This window comes from Phocoena sinus, chromosome 10 (genome assembly GCF_008692025.1).
Source record: "Phocoena sinus isolate mPhoSin1 chromosome 10, mPhoSin1.pri, whole genome shotgun sequence".
Lineage (NCBI taxonomy): Eukaryota > Metazoa > Chordata > Mammalia > Artiodactyla > Phocoenidae > Phocoena > Phocoena sinus.
The window spans coordinates 14,870,528-14,891,683 of NC_045772.1; the positions used below are offsets into that span (position 1 = coordinate 14,870,528).

A 21,156-nucleotide genomic window follows, 5' to 3' on the forward strand; every position below is an offset into this window, starting at 1 on the left:
GATACCCCCGTAATAGAAGCCCCTGTCAGTGTTGTTGGAATAAATGATAAGCTGTCACGTTTCATTCTTTGGAATGCCCTTTTCTGAAAGAAAAGTTATTTAATGTGTTCACAAATTCGTTCTGAAACATTACAAAATTTCCGTTGTGGTATTTATTTAAACATGTTTCTCTTTCTCGGCTGCAGACATTTCTTCCCCCTCACTACTAGGGATGTAAACTCCAAGCAGATGGATTCTTTAGAACAACTGGACCTGATACCGATTCAGTGTGTTTTTCAGTGCTGGAAAACACTTCCAAAACGAAGGATAACTAGATCATACTAAAAACTACTGCACTGCATTTAGCTTAGCTTTAGCCTAGAAGAAAATGACTAGTTAACATCCAGAAAGGTAAACGCTAGAGGACAGTCTAACTTAAAAAAAAAACAAAAAAAGAGCGATTGGTGCGACGAGTTTTGAGCCTCGGCGCTAGCCGTCGCCCATCCTGCCGCGGAGCTGGCCGCGCCTGCGCGTTGAGTTCCGGAAGTTGGTGTTTCGGTCAGCGGGACAACGCGGCAGCGGCTCTTCAAAGCGAAGCCGGGAGTTTTCGCCACTCTTGACGCCATGAGCCGCAGTTATAACGATGAACTGCAGTTCTTGGAAAAGGTCAATAAAAGCTGCTGGAGAATCAAGAAGGGCTTCGTGCCCAACATGCAGGTGAGGCGGGGGAGCAGGACCCGGTGTCTGGGCCTTCCCGGCTGGGGGCCCGCGGCGCGTCTCTACCCACCCGGCCCGGTCTCCTCCGAGCCCTCCCGACCTCTCGCGCGCCGGAGAGGCCCCCGCCCACAGCAAAGTTCCCATCCCCCAACTCCCACCCCACCCACTCCTCCCGCCTCCGGGGCTGCCCAGCCTATGCCGGCCCCACCTCACGGATGGAGAGGTCCCCGAACCGCGAGGACCAGCAAAGCGGAGTGCGTCCAGGGAATCCCAGTAAATACGAAATTGGCCTTTGCAAAGCGTCTTCACACAGAAGTCTCATGAACGCACCGTGAGATGTGTTACGTCCCTGAGCCTTAGAGACATTAGTGGGTTTTTACTAGGTGGCACAGCCAGTCCGGGGTGCAGTTGCTGGGACTGAACTCCGCTTCTCTGAGTCATACCAGTCATTTACATAACGTTTACTGACCTGTGTTCCCTGAACCAAGTTTCTAGCATTCACTGCTCTGTGTTGGGTTTGTTGTTGTTTTTTTAATTGACACGCGCGGGGTTTTAATACAACGATCTTGCTTCTCGTGGCAACCTAGAAAGTTCACAGGGCAGGTTTTTTCTTTTTAATATGCACTTTTTAGTAGGGCTTTGAGCGTGAGTCGGTTAAACGGCTTCCTTTACTACTCACCCAGTAGAAGCTCAGCTAAGACGTGATGTCCAGTTCACTTATTTTTCCTCTGACAGGATGACGTATTCCCGATGGAGACTTGGGAGCCCGATACCAGAGAATTTGAAAGCCAGGTCTCTGTATCTCTCGGGCTTCCTTGTCATTTGTGCTTATGGTCTTCCATTGAAGTGAAGAAGAAGGCATTTGTGAGGTTTTGGTGCATATGTTGTTAGACGGCTTTTGAAATCCCTTTAGGTGCCCTGCAAGTGTATTGAAGGTTTGTGATCCTGCGTCTTGGTAAAAGTTCCTGATAGCCGCTGCACCCTTTTACTCAATATTAAAACTTATTGAGCGCCCCCTATGAGCAAAGCACTTAGCTAGACGCTGAGCGGAGAAAAAGCCCATAGTCGCAAACCTCCCTTTTGCTCTGTTTTTTCCTTTGACTAGTTTCTTTTTATGGAATCCAGTTCCCTGCATGAAGTAGAAAATAAAAAGCGTATGACCATCCTAAGAGGATTGTAACACACACTGTTATGTTCCGTCAGCAATTCTGGCTTAACTTTTGATGTACACACTCCTGCTTATTCAGCTGGGGGACAAGTCTGATTTTTGCTAGGCAGTTCCAGTTTAACTATTTGAACAACACTTTACTACCACCCCTCCCTTGGGAAGGGAGAGTTGAAATCTTGATATATTGCTCTTAAAAAGCTACTGACCTGTATGGTAGGCTTGTGTTGTATTCCCAGTCTCATGAGAGTAGTGAACTTCACACTTACAATTCCCTCTCTCTCTTGCTTAATCTCCATTCCTCCTGTAAGAACCGTGTGCTGCACTAAAAATTCCTCTTTGTTCCTTAAAAATACTTCTCTCCCATCTTTACGTCATCTTTCCATTCAGCTCCTAAATGTGTTGCTGCTGCTCCAGTTATGTCTCTTGTCTTTAAAGAGCCAGCTCAGTGTTCACAAAAAATTAACAAACTGTGAAGCGCACCCCCACCCCGGCTACCGCCTCCCTAGACTGTTGAGCCCCTTCTTCATCAGATTCTTCCGTAGTACTCTGTGCTTCTATTACAGCACTTGCCTCGTTGCACTCTACATTTTCTAGTCTGAGCTTCACGCTAGACTAGAAGTTCCACAACATCACGATCTTGCATATTCTCTGTATCTCCCCTACTGCACAGTACAGTGCCTGGCACATAATGAGTCCTCAGCAAGTGTTTGGTGAACTAATAAATGTGGCCCTTTGGAAAATTGAGACATTTTCCATAACTGGTATTGTTATTCATGCGGTGGTAAGGTGCAGAAGTCATCTTTCTGATAAATAAATTTCCTTGTCCAGATGATTGTTAAATCTTTGATTCTTCAATGCTAGGCAGATCCTTCATAATATTTGATCTCTGATTAAAATGTTCTGTCCTTTGGTGTTACATAATCATGTCTTCCATTGCCCTTTGTGTGCCTCTATTGTCAAGCTTTTTTATCCCCTTAAAATTACATAGATGGTAAAACTAAGCACACAGCTATATAGCTACCTGTTAAAATTTTTTTACTCACTGTTTACCTAAGTACAGATGTGTAAAGCAGAATAGGACACAGTAAAGTGTAGTGTGCTGTTGTCTTAGACCTAGAAAAAGTACACTTAGGTCAGATGACTGCATTTTTATGTTTAGATCTGAGTTTTTGATTCATTTATTTTTTTCAAAACCTACTGATATTTTAGAAGCACAAGAATACTGAGACCTTTGGCCTTAGAGCATTGTTGGAAGACGTTTCTTTATCACACACACACACAAAATATTTTACCTGTTGAACTTTTAAATGTGGCCTATGAGAGTAGGAGAATAAACAAAATGATTTGTGAACATTGTAAAATACACTTTTAAGATATAAAGATGGGAACATCTTGTAAGAAGTTTTCTGCTTGTTTAAGGTAGCGTGAAAGTGTTTTACAAAGAGTAAAGCAAAATAAATATTGCCTACAGTGTTTGTATTCTATCCTGTACTTATATACATCAGGTCCATGTGCTCAGACATAATTCTTCCTTTTCTTTGGTACCAGGTTGAAGGAGTTTTCTATGTGAATGATGCTCTGGAAAAATTAATGTTTGAAGAATTAAGGAATGCCTGTCGAGGTGGTGGTAAGTAAATTAGAGTTTGACATGTGGCAGTACAAGTAGTGTCTCCCTTGTGGCCTGAAAAATGGTAACTCAAGTAATTATAATTTAAAAATACAAAAGTGTTGTCAAGGAATGATCAAGACTTCAAATGAGATGAGAACCCGTTACTTATTCATGATCACATTGTTAGCCACCTGGCCTTGTAGAAAGCACTTGGAGCTGGATGGACCTGATTGGTTTTGCACCTAACCTCGGACAGTAATAACAAGAGCTACCATTTATTGTGCACTTACTATGTGCCAGGCACTTTACATAGGTTATCTCATGTAATTCTTAAAGTAACTCTAAGAGGATATCTCCATTTTACAGATGTTTAAGTCAAGGCTGAGTGAAGTTAAGTCATTTTAATTTGTCCAAGGTTGCACAGTCTCTCAGTGACAGAATCAGAATTCAGATCCAGGAGTGTCTGATTACAAAGTCAGTGCACTGATTAGCCTCATTGAACTTCAGTTTTCTCATCTGTAAAAGAGAGTTTATAACACCTATCTTGCAAGACTACAGGGAGGTTTAGAGATAAATGTATAAAACTGTAATATAATGTTCTAGTGGTGATGGTAGAATAGAAATCTAGTTTTAACCCTTTTATTTTTTTAGTCAACAAACCTAAAATAAATAAGTCTCATCCTGCCCCCCACCAGGGTGTGCTGACTTGGCTGAAATGACACACAGCCAGTGACAGAGCTGAGATTAGAACTCCAGATCCCCTGACTCTCCATCCAGTGTTTTCCCAACTCTTCCAAATTGCTCTTCTTTGTCACTTAGAATACAACCAGTACTTTTTTTTGATATATATTATGAACAGTTAAAAGAACCCTTTTTTTATACTGACAACATAAGGTATAATGATTATGTTTTACATCTCCCTGTACAGTATTTGCAAGCAGTCCTCCATGGTATGCACAGAATACTGACAGCATGTTTGTAATTATTCTGGTTGCCCTCACTACCTTCCTGTGCATGTGCTGCCTTCTTTTCCACTTCATCTCAGACACCCTTTTATGCTTTGCTGTTTTAGCAGTCCTAACCACTACCCCTTCATTAACGCAATCTAGAAAAGTGTGAATACACTTCAGCTAAAAATCAAATATGTCCTCTTTTCTAATATTGACATTTTGTTTTCAGGTGTTGGTGGCTTCCTGCCAGCCATGAAACAAATTGGCAATGTGGCCGCCCTGCCTGGGATTGTTCATGTGAGTCTATGTTTACAGTTTTAATCACTCATATTTTTTTTTTAGCCTGAAAGTTTGTTGAATGGATGAATGGCCATGCCTAACTGATAGTGGTGTCATTTAGACGGTGACCTTCAAACATCTAGAAATAACCATGGAATTTAAAGAATTAACTGAGTCTGGGTAACATCTCAGTTTCTGGTTGCCTTTAGCCAGAATCTATAAGTGTTTGAGAACCTTTGAAGTAGATTTTGTTTTCTTGTTGTACACATTATTCTTATATCAGTTTGCCACCAGTGAAAGTTTCACAGTGGCCTCATTTAAGAGGTTGATTGGAGAAAGACTGGCAAGAATTGTAAGGGTTAGGACTGAGGGGAGGGACAAAGGGCAATATAGCTGTTGTGGATATGATTGGAAAAGGAGGGTGGTGGCGATGGTGGGGATAGAACTGGATGGTACAAGTGGGGCCCTCACCCGAGTCTACATTCAGATTCCACCATTAGAGCTAGATGTTAAATCCATTCAACAGACATTTTTTGAGGTCTTTATGCCAGTTTCTCTGCTGGGCACTTGGGAGGAGAAGTGAAAAGACATGGCTCGTGCATTTAAGGAACTCGTAAGTGTCCAGGTGTCTGCATGTATTCCTACCATGTTTTGACCTCCATTCTTCCTGGGTCAGTATCCTTTTCTAGGCCCCAGATGTAGAAATTGTACAGTTTTCATACCATCAAATGGATTACATTTGTCTCTGATTGCTTAAACACTGAGGACCTGTGTAAATCAGGTATTTTCCTCCTGTCAGCCTGACATGACCACAATATGTCAATCATCTTTAAAATGTAATAATGCGTTAAAGTTAGTATGTGGTCCTCCTGTATCATGTAGTACTAAGGTTTTTCCTCTTTTCAATTTTCTTAGTTAATGTCAGACTTTGTAAAAAAGTTTTTCCTGCTATATTTGGCTTTATGATTAGGAATTTTTCACACCTAATTTCCACCAATAGAGAAGATTTCATGAAAACAGAATCTTGATTTAGGGAAGGCTTCAGCCCCCCAGCCTATTTGAGAGTTAGTGTCAGGTCTATCAGGCAGCCAGAGTGCCAGTGAGAAAACTGTATTTTATTTTCTAATTCTCTTTCAGCGATCCATTGGGCTTCCTGATGTCCATTCAGGTTATGGGTTTGCTATTGGGAATATGGCAGCTTTTGATATGAATGACCCTGAAGCAGTGGTATCCCCAGGTAAGGTCACTGTGCATGTCTGCTGTCAGGTGTGTAGCTTCTCTCAGAATCGTAGCCTTTCTAAAATAGAGCACGGCTGCACTTGGTGTGTGAATGTCAGCCTCATCATATTCTGTCATTTCTTTTCCCCATTTACTGAGAGAATTAATTGTGGACACTCAGAGGCTATTAAAATACCAAGTAAAGCATATATTTATTTAAAGTTATTTGGGCTCCTACTGTGTGCCAGGCACTATTCAGACATGGCCTACAAAAGAAACTGAAATACTTCCCTGGCAAATTATACATCTTCTTTGTGTCCCAGTTATCTCTTAGGCAAATTGTAGTTAATAATGTTATTTACTACATAGCATTATTGTGAGGATTAAATTCATTAAGCTTTGTTAAAATACTTAGAACAATGCTGGACACATAGGAAGTACTTGATGAGTTTTTACTCTCATTAGCATCATTATTAGTCACTTGTATACTTCTTTTCTGCTGTGGTGTGCTTTCACTGAAAATGTTTCACACTTGAAGTAATATCTTTGCGTTCAGAGGCTGATGAAAAGATGAAAGGTTGAATTGTGTCTTGAGAGTTCTGCCTCCAGCAGCAGTGGACAAGGTCATTTCAGGCAATCCTTTGCCGAGAACAACGAGAAAAGCTGCGTGAAAATTTTAAAACAGAGCCAAAAATGCATCTGTTGAAACCATAAAAATCTACAGAGGTAGTAAGAATTTGTGAGGCTAAAATCCAGAGGAAAAGTGCAGATACGTGAGCCCAACATTTAGCACTACTTTTCTCTTGAGGAAATGGCAGATTTCAATCAGTAAGGACACATGATTTGAACAATCCTGTTACAAACTTGACACCTTGATCTCTCATATACATGTGTGGTTGTGCATGCATCCACATTACAGTACATCCAAGAACTGTGGAGTACACATTCTTTTCAAGTGCACACAGAATGTTTACCAAAATTGACCATATACTGAGCCGTAAAGCATGTCTCAAGTTTCAAAGCATTGAAATCATATATCAGCAGTTCTCAAACTTTGGGCTCAAGACCCCTTTACGTTCTTAAAATTATTGAGGGTTGATCTCGAAGGCTTTTATCAATGTTTACCTTACTGGAAATTAAAACTGAGAAAGTTTAGAAACAGTAATACACAAGGACATGTCTCATTACCCCTCAGAGCAAGCATGTTATCTACATGTCATGTAGCCTTTGGAAAACTTCACTGTACAGTAGAGAGAATATGTTTAAAAGGCTAATAATGTCTTAGTATTGTTATACAATTAATCCTAAAGGCTTGAAAGAATTCTTGGGTCACACCTAAGAACCACTGATATAGAGGATACTATCCTACCACAGCAGAATTAAGTTAGAAATCACTACTAACAATACAAACCTGGGGGAAAAAAAAAACTATGTTTATGAGTTAAGCAATGCATTTAAATAACCCATGGGTCAAAAACAAAAAATCGTAATGGAAACTACAGAATAATTTTAACTGATGTTAATTTAAAAAATACCTGTCTAAAAATTGTGGGTTACTGTTAACGCCATACTTGGATAGAAGTATATAGCCTTCAGTGCACAAATTAGAAAAGAAGAAAGGCTGCAGTGTCAATGGTCTAAGCATCCATCTCAAAAAGTTAGAAAAAGAACAACTGATTAAACCCAGAAAATGTAGATAGGTGGAAATAATTGAGCAAGATTAATGAAACAATATACAGTGGTAAGGATCAACAAAGCCAAAAGTTGGTTCTTTGAAAAGACAATAGAATTCATAAACCCCTGACAAGAGTGGTCAAGAAAAAAAGAGAAGCATGTAATTCAAATTTTAATCTCTAGTCTAGATGTTACTTGTTCATTACTGCCTCCTTGACCCACAAAGTACCTTTAGTATGTATTTACTTTAAATTTTGTTGTCCTCAGACTTGACCCACAGAGAACCACTTTGTTGACTCCTTTAAAACATAGCTATTTTTAAAAGAGTGGCTGTCTTTTAAACCCTTTATTAATAGTGGGAAACCACAGGTAACAAAGCCTAACTACCTGGTTTTGCTAATATTTGACTAACTTTTCTCTATTTTGTAGGTGGCGTCGGATTTGACATCAACTGTGGTGTCCGCTTGCTAAGAACCAATTTAGACGAAAGTGATGTCCAGCCTGTGAAGGAGCAACTTGCCCAAGCTATGTTCGACCACATTCCTGTTGGGGTGGGGTCGAAAGGCGTCATCCCAATGAATGCCAAGTAAGAACGAAAGCTGCCAGTAAAGGGAGTGAGAGATAATAATCACACGACCCTCACGTTCATTTCCAGTGTAGGACACTTAGGAGATGGGGATTGTTCAGTCACTGTTGAAGAAGTGGTAATGAATTGTTTTTTTAAGCATGAGGTCTGTAACGTTCATTAGAGACATTAGTCAATTCATGTTCATCATGACAGCCTTTGACATATGGTAGAATTCATAATAGAATAATATCCACTGATGATTACTGAGCACTTCCTATGTGCAGAGCACTGTGCTGTAGTGTAGGTGTGTATCATTTTGTGTAGATAATAACCCTAATATCATTCCTAGTTCACAAGGAAGGAAACTGAAGTTTAAAGAGATAATAGTAAATAAGCTAGTAAGTAAAGTCAGGATTCAAACCAAGGATCCTTTGGCTTCAGAGGCTGTATTCTGAACCCCACTGTCCTTTGTCAGTGAACCTGTATTGACAGCCTTCCTTTTTGGATGATAGCACTGAGTGTGTTCTTCACCTAAGATGTTGTGTATTTCCAAAGTAGAAAATTCAATGTACAGCTACAGCACAGTGGCCTTTTACATGGCCGTTGAGGTACTGTCATAGCTCGTGTAAAGCTGTGCACCTTACACTTTGCAGAAAGGTGTGCTTCATAAGTATGTATCATTAATATCTTCTGTTTATCTAAAAGTTCATGTGAATTTTGCATTCTATTCAAATATATGTACAGACATTAATATTAAAATGTCTTTAGCTATTATCTGTTATACAACACCCCTTTACCAAAAAAACAAAACAAAAAAACTTGGAGTAAAATTGATACATTTGGAAGATGCTTATTCTATGACTTTATGTGGTCCCTGAATGCAGTCCCACTTTGAAAAGCATACCTGGAACATCTAAATAAATTCCAAGCATCTTTACAAATATTTTAGGTAGGAATTTTGTCCTGATAAGTAATGTTTGAAATGGGCTGTTGTGGGGAGGGCCTATTGATCATTGTAATCTCTCCGGATGGTATTTTGTAAGAGGGCTAGACCTTAGGTGAAGATCAGAGCTTTTTCCTTCTAAGGGTTTAACGTTGTGCACCTCAGCTTCAAAGTGCGGGTGCAGTAAAGCGATGTAGTACTTCTGTGAAGGTGGGAATAGACCTTAAAATTTAACCTGTGTTGGGCTTCCCTGGTGGCGCAGTGGTTGAGAGTCCACCTGCTGATGCAGGGGACACGGGATCGTGCCCTGGTCCGGGAAGATCCCATATGCCGCGGAGCAGCTGGGCCCGTGAGCCATGGCCACTGAGCCTGCGCATCCGGAGCCTGTGCTCCACAACGGTGAGAGGCCCGCATACCGCAAAAAAAAAAAAAAAAAATTTAACCTGTGTTGCCTGAGGACATTGAGATAGCTTTGTTTGTTAGTTGTAATTTTTCATAAGTTACTATGAAAAGTTAGTGTAGCTGTAGTAAAGTTGGTGGCAGATAATGATATTTGATTATGGTTATAAATTTTCTGTGGCTGCTTAATCACTGCCTCATAGAATTCAGGATCAGAGAGATAAATAAGATTTGAAAAGTATGAGGGGCTGTGTAAATATCAAGAACATTGGCATTTATAGTTTTAATATTCAATTATTTATGTAACCGCTTTTCCTCAAAAAACTAGAGTTGCTGAGAGCATGAACTACATCTAGCACGATGCCTGATACACAGGCAATAGTCAATATAGTTCTTTCTTTTGCCCTTTGAGATGTGGTCATCTTTAGATTTTGATCTGCCTTGGCTGTGAAATGACCTGCACCTTGTTACTCACTCAGAGACTTGGAGGAGGCCTTGGAGATGGGTGTGGACTGGTCCCTAAGGGAAGGCTATGCCTGGGCTGAAGACAAGGAGCACTGCGAGGAGTACGGAAGGATGCTGCAAGCCGACCCCAGTAAGGTCTCTGCCAGGGCCAAAAAGAGAGGCCTTCCCCAGGTAGCGCTCACTTTGCAGGGGAAATGTTCATTTTTTTCATATTTTGTTTTTGTTGGGAGGAAGAAAAAAATCTGTCTTCCATGTAGTAAATATACCCCAGCTTTTTTCACATCAAAAGGAACACAGATTTGTTTATGCTTCATTGTTAATCTTTTAAAAAGCTATCAGGAGCTTGTAGATATTCATAAAATAAAACAAGATATCATGAATTAGAAATGGATGGGAGGAAAATGGGATATGATTATAAGGCTTAAAATGTATACCAGGGCTTCCCTGGTGGCGCAGTGGTTGAGAGTCCGCCTGCCAATGCAGGGGACACGGGTTCGTGCCCCATTTCGGGAAGATCCCACATGCCGCGGAGCACCTGGGCCCGTGAGCCATGGCCACTGAGCCTGCACGTCCGGAGCCTGTGCTCCGCCACAGGAGAGGCCACAACAGTGAGAGGCCTGCATACCGCAAAAAAAAAAAAAAATGTATACCAAAATTGCATATGTACAAACTTGGACAATCTACAGATTTGGCTGAAAGTTTTCTAGCATCCAAGATGACAGCAGATACCTTGTCGGTTCATGGTGTCCATGAAATAAAAATATACCAGATGTTTGAAATTTACAGCAAATTGTGATGGCTTTGCCACTAATTCACTGTGACCTTGGGCAAGTCTCTTTTGCCTGTCTGGGTCTCATTTTCTCATCCAAAAATTGAGATAGTTAAAACTAGGCAGTCTCTAAGACTGTTCCAACACTGCCATTCTTTGGGTCTGTAAAGCATCTGTTAGCTCCAGTTATGGGATATATTCTTCCAGTGATGGATAGTGGTAGGTGTCAGTGAACTCACAGATATTTCAAAAATCATTTGAACTTGGACTTTGTGTAAGAGTCAACATTCACCAGAGTTCACCCCAAAATTTGACCCTTCTCTCCGTGATGTTTAAATTGTCCTGTGAGCTATTTGGTGGTTTGAGTTTTCGTTTATGATGCTTTTAATGTGCTGTGCCTCAAGCAAATAATGATATAATAAACGCAGGAACTGGTCTACATTATTTTAGTTGTGTGGAATATTACTTTAAGTGAATGAAGCGTTTCTAAGCTTAGAAGTTTTTTTGTTAACGCTATATGTGTGGTTATCTTTTTATTTTTATTGGGTTTTTTTACCTATTTGCTTTGCAAATGGATTTTTTCAAACCTGAATAGCAGCTATTTTATCAGACATTCTCACATTTGCAGTTGGGGACTCTGGGAGCAGGCAACCACTATGCAGAAATCCAGGTTGTGGATGAGATTTTCAATGAGTATGCTGCTAAGAAAATGGGCATCGACCATAAGGGACAGGTGTGTGTGATGATCCACAGTGGAAGCAGAGGCTTGGGCCACCAAGTAGCCACAGGTATTTTCTGGACCAAATTTTTGGCTTGGTGCTAAAATGTACATTTTGTGGGGAACCATATAGAGACTAAAGGGAGAAAGTGCTGGAACTGTACTGTGCGGGTTTTTACCCTGGTTTTCCTAACTAGCAGAAATTAACTGCACTGGGCCTTAACTTAGTTGTCCGAAAAAAATGGGAATAATAATTATTTCATATGGTGTTGTCAAAGGCTCCAGTTACCATATTTACTCTTACAGGTTACTATTACTGTCTGACCAAGAAAGAGCAGTAAAGACTTCAAATTGTAGAGTTTATGATATATGCGGGAATATGTCTTAGACACCTACCTGTATGGCAAGATTAAGTGTTATAGTGGATTCAGAGATGAAATAGCAAGGGCTCCGCCCTCAAATTGTCTCATGAGAGAGATGTCATGTTCATTAAGAAGAAAAAGTAAAGACAGAAGGTATAGTAATTGATAAGATACTGTGGAAGAGACAAAATAAAGTGTTCAGGGAAAAGATTTTAGAGATGACTTCATGGACACATAACATGTGCGGTTTGAACAATCACACGCAGAACATTCATGACCAAAAGACAGTGTGAACAAAAGCAGGAGGCAGGGAAATAATAGAAAGGTCACTTTGGACCGTTTGTATGATGAGTGAAAGGATTTATGAATATAGGAAAAGTTATATAGACACATGGGAATTACTGTAAACTCTAAATTGCAATTATGGTTCATCCTTGTATGTACATTTAATTCTATGGGAATCTAAAAATTTGTGCCAGCCTGGCCTGTTAGAATATTTTGTCTAGCAGATATATGGAGCATTGACTAGTATTTCTGAACTTTCTACTGAGTTCTGCTTTACACTTTATCATGGATTTGATTTGCATGCAGAAGGTCTAGCAACTTATCTCCAGTTCTTTTAAGTTAAGTCACTAAAAATTATTTTTAAAAACCGTGATGGCAATAAAACGTATTTTATTACTTCTCATTCATGCACATGCCAGGAAGGGAGTAAGTAACTCAGACCACCTTGCATTCCCCTTGCAAGTCCGCGAGGGCAGGTGTTCTCTTTGGAGCCTGCATATATTGTGTCACATAGCTCTGACAGAAGATTCTCAGTAAATATATCTTGACCAATAAATAGATGAGCTCAGAAACACTTTAAAGGGAAAATGGTATTTTACTTGTTTCTTTGTAGAATGGTTTTGAATCTAGCCCACCTTTCTGCAATAAATCTGAATTATAAAGGGAAAGCTGGCTGGTTTGGACTTGTTGCGCTCTCTCCTTTCAGATGCACTGGTAGCTATGGAAAAAGCCATGAAGAGAGACAAGATTATAGTCAATGACCGTCAGTTGGCTTGTGCTCGAATCGCTTCCGCAGAGGGTCAGGACTACCTGAAGGGAATGGCAGCGGCTGGGAACTATGCCTGGGTCAACCGCTCTTCCATGACCTTCTTAACCCGTCAGGTACAGTTGAGGTTGCTTGTCTGTTCCCAGTTATACATGATGAAGTTAAGTAATTTAAAACATAGTGTATTCAAATCTAAGCCTGTAGGATTTGGTTTTGGAAATGTATGTAATAGATATTCAAAATATTGGTGAAGTGTCCAAGCTTTCGGTGTGTCCTTAAGCTAACTCAGCAGGGTATCAGGAGAGGGGAGAAGAGAAGCCAGAATTATTCCTAGAATTTGCCTTGAGCAGCGGAGAGGGTAGAAGTGCCGTTCACTGAGATTCAGAAGGCTGAAGAAGAAGCACCTCCGATGGGTTTGGTCAAGACTAGTTGGAGTTTATGGAGTGGAGTTTGCTCTGTGGTCTAAAGACAGTTTTTGTCCTTTACATGAAGGTTAATAATTCTGCTATTTTTGAACTCTTAAATCCCTCACTCCCTTCTAACAGACCTTCCAGAATCAATAAGATAAGTTCTGAAGAGCTGGTTCTGCCACTTTTAACATAAGCTTTTTTTCTCTTAGGCTTTTGCCAAGGTCTTCAACACAACCCCTGATGACTTGGACCTACATGTGATCTATGATGTTTCTCACAATATTGCCAAAGTAGAACAGCATGTGGTGGATGGAAAGGAACGGACTCTGTTAGTACACAGGAAGGGATCCACCCGAGCTTTCCCTCCTCACCATCCCCTTATTGCGGTTGATTACCAAGTACGTACTGAGCCATTTGTGGTTTTAAGCAGTGGGGGCATGATTTAGACAGTTCTAAATACGTAAGAATTTAAACAGGAAAGCAGCAATTGTGAAAAGAAAACAGTCTGTCATCCATGAGAACAGTGATTTCCAGTCTTCTCTGAAGCATGACTCCCCCCATCATCTGTGCTTGCAGTGTGCTGTAGTGCTGCATGGAGAATATTCTACTGCATTAAGATGCACTAAGATTATCTTTTTAAGGCCTTTGAATGATTAGAAGACAGGATTAAGATTAAACTCAGTCTGTTTCATTCCTCTTATCCTTTTGGTGTCTGGCTGTGATAGAGTTAGAAAGACCCTTAACCTACCATTTCACAGATGAGGAAACAAGCCTGAGAGGGAAGATGCCTTGCTCGGGATGGTTCTTCCTAAAAACACTTCACTACAAATTTGAGTTTTGCTTTGCTCTTACCTTCAGGCTGTCTTCTGCTGCCTTCCTGGTCCTCACATTTTTCCTTCCATCCTCTTCCCTTCCCTCTCAACTATGAAACAATCAGAATAATATCTTAATATAGTTGTGAGCGCAGTGCATTTAAAGGGCCTGGTTTCTCCACAGTCCTCCAATGCAAGAGGAAATTTAAATCTCAGACATAGGAAGCTCCTGCTTTTCTAAATTTTAACATGTTTGATTTGTGTGCTTCCTCAGCTCACTGGACAACCTGTGCTCATTGGCGGCACCATGGGAACCTGTAGCTATGTTCTCACTGGCACTGAGCAGGGCATGACCGAGACCTTTGGAACAACTTGTCATGGAGCGGTGAGTTATGAAAACAGAAAATTACTTAGAAATGTTCTCTTCAGTGTAGTCATTGTTTTGCATTTTGACAGGTAAATGTACTTGGTTGAGCATTAACAAAGTTGAGGTTTGGGTTTGTCTTGTCTTCTACCTGAATTTTTCCCCGTAATATATACTGTCTAGTGAACTAACTGAGGTCACCAAGTATCTCGACCTTAGTGGGGTCATTGTACGGCCAGGGACTGTTCCTCAACTCTGTGAGTCCACAAAATCCAGATTGAGAAATTATCACACTACCGTAACTGATAAAACTTTACCTGATGCAAATTTACATCAAAATGTATCTCAATGATTCACAGACCTAGCCATTAGCATAATTTGTTCCTTACTGGGTGGGTCCACTCGAGATTTGGAGGATATGCCCCATTTTGCAAATCAGGACCCATGTGTAGACTGCATACCTATTTCAATATATTGCCTCTTCTAAGCCAGGGGTTGGTAAACTTTCTATAAAGCACCAGACAGTAAATATTTTAGGCTTTGGGGGCCATAAGATCTCTGTAGCAGCTATTCTATTGTGCCATTTTAGTAGAAAAGCAGCCATAGACAATACATAAACAAATAGGCATTGCTGTGTACTAATAAAACTGTATTTACAAAAATGGGTAATAGGCCAGATTTGGCCCACAAACCAGTTATCCAGCTGCTCTTCTAAGCCATCAAAGTTCTTAGCTGGTGATGGAGTGGAAAATAGAAACTGTCTATGATACCTTCTCAGTAGGACAGACCCTCTCGTATATATTAACCCTACTTTTTTCCTCTGATCCTTTCTCGTTTTCAGTTGCCTCCCAACTCCTAACTTTAACCCAATGATCAAAACCATCTCCCCACACACATTAGCAGTGTCTCAGGGCATTTTCTGTTGTCGCAGTGGGGGAGGGGAATTGTGCTATTGGCATCTAGTGGGTAGAGGGCAAGGATGCCGCTAAACATCTTATAACGTATGGGACAGTCCCCACAACAGTTACCTCACCCAAGATGTCAGTAAGTGCTAAGGTGGAGAAACTGTTTTAAACCACAAAGAGCACAAAGTTTTTGTGATGATAGACATACTGATTACAATTTTAAATTAACATATTTATATGTAATTGATAATTAGTAGTGATTAGATACACAAAACTAAGTCTTTAAATACTAAATGCTTTGTAGATGTAAATTTGTCTTCCAAAAGGATGAGTCTTAAAACAAAAAGCACATTACAGTGTTGATTAAATAGAAAAAGACTCTCTTATTTCTTCTTTTAGTTTAAAAAGAAGTCAGGGAAAAGGCATATGATCCTAAGGGTTTAAATAATTGCTGGGATTGAACATAAATTGGAGCTCAGAATTTATAAATGAAGTTCATTCCTTTCCCAATCTAGGGCCGTGCACTGTCCCGAGCAAAGTCAAGGCGTAATTTAGATTTCCAGGACGTCCTAGACAAATTGGCAGACATGGGAATTGCAATCCGTGTTGCCTCACCCAAGCTGGTTATGGAAGAGGTAAGTGAAATTTTGATAAGTATTCAGCATAAAACTGTTTATAATTTATGCCAGTACCCGGAGACAGCAATTTTTAGTATTGCTAATAGAAATGGTTTTTTAAAAAATAACCTCAGTTACAGTCTATCGTCTTCTCTTTTGTTTGGAGGTTAATTACGAGCTGGGTCCACAAGAATGATTTTTACCATTCATGTATAGTCTTTGTCTGCATATTACAAGCTTTAAGTTTAGTTTGAGCTGACTCATCTTAACCTTTCTTTTGCACAACTGTATACTTAACAGTTAAATTTGAAAGCAAATTTGAAAAGGTGGGGGGGAAATGTTTGAGAAAATGGGTTTTTTTGATTCATAAGGGAGCAAAGATTTTGTTTAAATTACATGTATGTATATGTACACATATGTACATATTTAAATTAGAAGCAACATAACTTCCTTTTAAAAGTTTAAGAGAAAAGAAAAATTGTCATCCAGAAATTCTGTGCCATGACATAACTATTACCTCCTTTTTTTAAGATGCTTATTGCCATTTTTTCCCTAAATGCTTTTTTTAAACTGGTTATAAAATAGTTTACAAACGTTTTATAGTCCTTTTTAAAATTTAACACATTATTATAATATTGTTTATGTCATTTTTAACAACTGAGAAATATTCTGCTAGCTAAGTACTGTAAGTTTCTGCCCATAGTGGATATTCAAGTAGTTTCCACATCTTTGCTACTCTAAATTAAGTTGTACTATGTGTCTTCATGCCTGAATCTTTCCTCCAGATGTTTTAATAATTAGAGTGAAATCTCAAAAGCAGAATTACTGCGTTAAAGAGTATGACAAAACTTTATTTTTTGTTTGTTTGTTTTTTTGGGTTTGTTTTTGTGGTACGCGGGCCTCTCACTGCTGTGGCCCCTCCTGTTGCAGAGCACAGGCTCCGGACGCGCAGGCTCAGCGGCCATGGCTCACGGGCCCAGCCGCTCTGCGGCATGTGGGTTCTTCCCGGACCGGGGCATGAACCCGCATCCCCTGCATCAGCAGGCGGACTCTCAACCACTGTGCCACCAGGGAAGCCCCAAAGCTTTATTTTTTAACAACTTAATTTTTCACCTGATTTTAATTAAGAGGTTTTAGAAAATACCAAGAAGAAAACATCTCAAATTCCACCAACCAGAGATAACCACTATTAACATTTGGTATACTTTTTAGTTGCGCATTTTACATATGATTTTTTTCACTCATCCAGCTAATACTTATTAAACATCTGCTATAGTTAGGAACTGTTCTAGGTGCTAGGGATATTGCAGTGAACAAAACAAACATAAATCCTTTCCTGTGAAACTTACCAAATAGTAAAATGTATAGTGTGTAGAATGATGGTAAGTGCTACAAAGTAAAAATGGGAAGGGGGATAGGGAGAGACTGGGAGTGGGTGCAGTTTTAGATAGGGTGTAGTGAGGTGGTATTTGAGTGAAGACCTGAGAGGGGTAAGGGAACAGGCTATGTGGGTATCTAGGGGTAAGCTTTCCAGGCAGGGAGGATGGCAAGTGCAGAAACTCTGAGGCCAGATCACACTTGGAGGTTCAAGAAACGGTGTGGAGGCCAGCGTGACTGGAGCGAGCAAGAGAGAGAGGAGGTTAGAGAGGTAGGGGCACCAGATCGTGTGGGTCCTTGTTTTTTCCTTTACAAGTGGATTTTTGCTCTTCCTCTGAGTGAGATGAGGGGAAGACTTGGGAGAATTTTGAGCAGAAGAATAACATGATCTAACTGATGTGTTTGCATGCTGTTGAGAAGAATCTAGAAGAGAAATCGAAGATGGAGGAAAGAGTGGGGAATTACTAGAGAAGTGTCCTTGAGTAGATGAAAGGAGATGGGATCTGGTGGGGTTGGTCTTTGCTAGGAGCTTAGGTAATTCATCCTTAATAAAAGGAGAGAAGGTACAGATGCTGGTAGTCAGGGAAGATATGGTAAGAGAGTTTATGGAGATTCTGTTCTGGTTGTTTCTGTTTTTTTCAGTGTAATAGGAAGTAGGGCCAGCAACTGAGAGTGAGGATGCAGGAGAAGGTATAAAATCATCATCTAAGAAAGTGATTGGCCTAGTGAAATTTTGGGTGATTGCCAGGACAGCGTCAAGGGCCCACTTGAGCTTAAATTCAGTGGTTGGGTGTTTTTCAGCTACATCCAACTGTATAAGTTCAGGCATGAAATAGATGTTGAGTTTCCTTTAACCAGGGTTGCAAGTACAGCACAGTAAAGGAGAAGCAAGGTTGTTGAAGGGTGTTGCAAAGGGATTGTGGGTCTCGTGGGGTTAAAGGATTGTTGGAGGTGGAAACCTAGGCTGTCTGGGGTGCTGGGAGCTGAGACTGTGGAGGAGTTGTAATCATTGGTAATGACGAGTTCTTGGGGATGACTCTGGAGAGAATGGCAGAGGTAAGCATTGAAGGAGAGGGAATCAAGAAACTAGGAAGCCAAGTTACTGAAAGAATCCTCTTCCTGGATATTGAAATCGTTCTGAATTATAGCAGGAGAGGGTGAGGGTGACCCAGGAGCTACAAAACTTCAAGTAACAATGGGGATCAGACTCTAGCAGATGATTGCAGCAACAAGAGTAGTGGGTGGTATAAATGGTGACTGCAACATTCAAAACTGGGAGAAAGGAGGGAGAATGGTCTGAAAGGAACCATGAAGAGCAAGGACACCTGTCCCACCTCTGAACCTAATGGCATGACCCAGTTTGGGAGAGAAAACAGCTACCACTTCAGAAAGTTGGAAGCAGAAGTAATATCCTCAGCGGAGGTCCATGTTTCAGCAAGAACAAGAAAGTGAAGGGAATGTTTAAAGAAGAAAGGAAGAAGTTCTTTGCCTTTGACTCAATGGAAGGAGTTCAGAGGCCACAGTGGAAATGTTTCAGAAACTGGAAGGGAATAGGAGATGGGCTAGAAAGGGGTGTGTACAGAGCCCCCACGGGAATCAGTCTGAGAGGCCTAAGCTTGCTGTGTTGACATGAATGGAGATTAAGGGTGTGTGTGGTGAGATTTGTTCTAATGGTGGCAAGACAGAAGGAAGGGGGGGAGGTCTTACTAGAAACTCACAGAAATAAATTATATGTGTATGTATGTATACCCATGTATGCATGCACATATGTAGTGTTAGTTATATATATGAATGTAATAACCCTTCCTTATTGTTAATGTTATACATGGTCATTCCAGGAATTTTGACAACTGTAGAAATATCTAATAAAAGAAAATCAAAACTGCCAATAACTCCACCATCCAAAGACAGTTACCACTAATAGGATGATTTGGTACATTTCCTTCCATTTGGGTATTAGTGTATATGCTTTATTCAGTTACATTTACTGCTTTTCCTACTTATGCAAGTGATACATGTTCTTTGGGGAAATTTAGAGAAATACAGAAAAAATATAAAACAAGATGAGAGTGTTATCATACTACTCCCTTACCAACACTGAGCTTAATCTTTTTTTAAACCTTTGCCTATTTGATAGGCAAAAAAAGAAAAAACAAAACCAACTCAGTGCTGTTTGAATGTGCATTTTTTAAATTACAAGTGAACATTAATGCTTTTAAAGATTCCATTTTAAGTAGACTTTTCCTCCCCTGCAGGCACCTGAGTCTTATAAGAATGTGACTGATGTGGTGAACACCTGCCATGATGCCGGAATCAGCAAGAAGGCCATTAAACTGACACCGATTGCTGTTATCAAAGGATAGAACCCTGACCGCAGCCACTGGACACCACTGACCCTCACTGAAGTGGACGTGGACTGAAATGCTCTTCAGACATCAGACTCAAGACCTGACAGGTTCCAGGGTGTGCAGGTGTCGCTGCCTGTTCCAGAATGGCTGGTGGGGAGGCTCCTGATTCAGGAACCAATGTTGTAAACTTTCCTTCTGGGAGGAGTCACAATGCCTCCATTTGGAAAGGGATGTATATGCTTCCTCCCTGATTATCCCACAGGTTTTTAGGAAAGTCTGTTAGGGGGTGGGGGTAAGTCAAGAAACTGCCTTACTCAGTCATACAAGTCTTTAATCATCAGAATGAAGTTCTTTACACCAACCTTTGTTTCCAGCCTGAGAGGTGTCATGAAGAACATTGTATTAAATAGGAAGGTTTGGGAATGTTTCTTTTTGCCCTCCGTTTGTCAGTTTATCCATTTAGCCACTCATATACCCCCTTCCCCTGCACTGAGCAAAACCCTAAATACCATTCTTACTTGGAGCATATAAAAGGGTCATAGCAAGATGTTAGATGGGTAATGAGACACGTTATGGAGGAGTTATGTGTGGAGGCGTAGGGATAGGGACCCAAAAGAGAAAGTAATTCATCATAGACTTGCTGCCTTTGTCATTCTAACTGTAAGGCGGACTTCTGACTTCCGTGTGTATCTCTAATTAGGCCTAGTCTGGCAGACTTTTCTTGAATAATAACTTGCATGGCAGCAGCAGAGAACCCTCAGATAATACAGATATCTTCACATTTATGATTGAATTATTATAAAAGCATCAAAAGGCCGCAGCTGTGATGTTAATGGTTACTCTGTGTTGACAGGTTGGCTAGTCCTTGTGCCACCTAATCAGATTAGGTATTATATATACTGTGACACCCAAAGATGTTAATGTTATAGGTCACTAAGGCCATAGTTGAGTCTAAATAGCCAGTAAAATAGAAGAATCTAATAAAGTTGTAATACGTTGTTTATATTTTGTGCTGAATGTTTTATGGCTTAGGATAATTAGTATTTTTTCTTGGTTCACTTTGGACAGTGTTTCTGTTTTCTGATTTTCTCCTTGGTTGCTTTCAGAGATGCACCCTAAAAGATATTCTTTTCTAACACTTATCTCTCAACATATAATAAAACCCCCCATTGGAGTGTCTTCTAAATGCTGTTTGGAAGGCTAGAGAAAAGCAGACTTCCTCTGAAAAATGTATGATATGAATAGCATGTCTTGACTCTGAGCACTCGGTAACTTTAATGGTTTTGATGGTAGAGTTTGAAAGTTATCAGTAAGTTAGTAATCGTAATGCGATAATTATGCATTAGTTATGCCTCCAGATTGGACCAGCAACTGTTGTGCACAGATGACTTAAGGATGTAGGTTACCTGTGAACGCTGGAGGGCATTTAAAGACGAGAAACAGGCTTCTGGCAA

At 40.3% G+C, this 21,156-nt stretch overlaps 1 protein-coding gene across 2 annotated transcripts; it reads left to right on the forward strand.

The window, feature by feature from the left end:
* The first annotated feature begins 503 nt into the window (after window positions 1-503).
* Window positions 504-20,707, forward strand: RTCB (RNA 2',3'-cyclic phosphate and 5'-OH ligase). Of its 2 annotated transcripts, none has more exons than XM_032646367.1 (12): window positions 504-696; window positions 3,413-3,491; window positions 4,653-4,720; window positions 5,840-5,939; window positions 8,024-8,180; window positions 9,984-10,140; window positions 11,367-11,526; window positions 12,810-12,985; window positions 13,489-13,677; window positions 14,366-14,476; window positions 15,876-15,995; window positions 19,610-20,707. In XM_032646367.1, the coding sequence occupies exons 1-12, from the start codon at window positions 604-606 to the stop codon at window positions 19,715-19,717; spliced, it is 1,518 nt and encodes a 505-aa protein (XP_032502258.1). In that variant the 5' UTR covers window positions 504-603; the 3' UTR covers window positions 19,718-20,707. The 2 variants fall into 2 exon arrangements, with proteins under 2 accessions (XP_032502258.1, XP_032502259.1); XM_032646368.1 differs by lacking the exon at window positions 504-696 and adding an exon at window positions 889-969.
* Window positions 20,708-21,156: the final 449 nt, after the last annotated feature.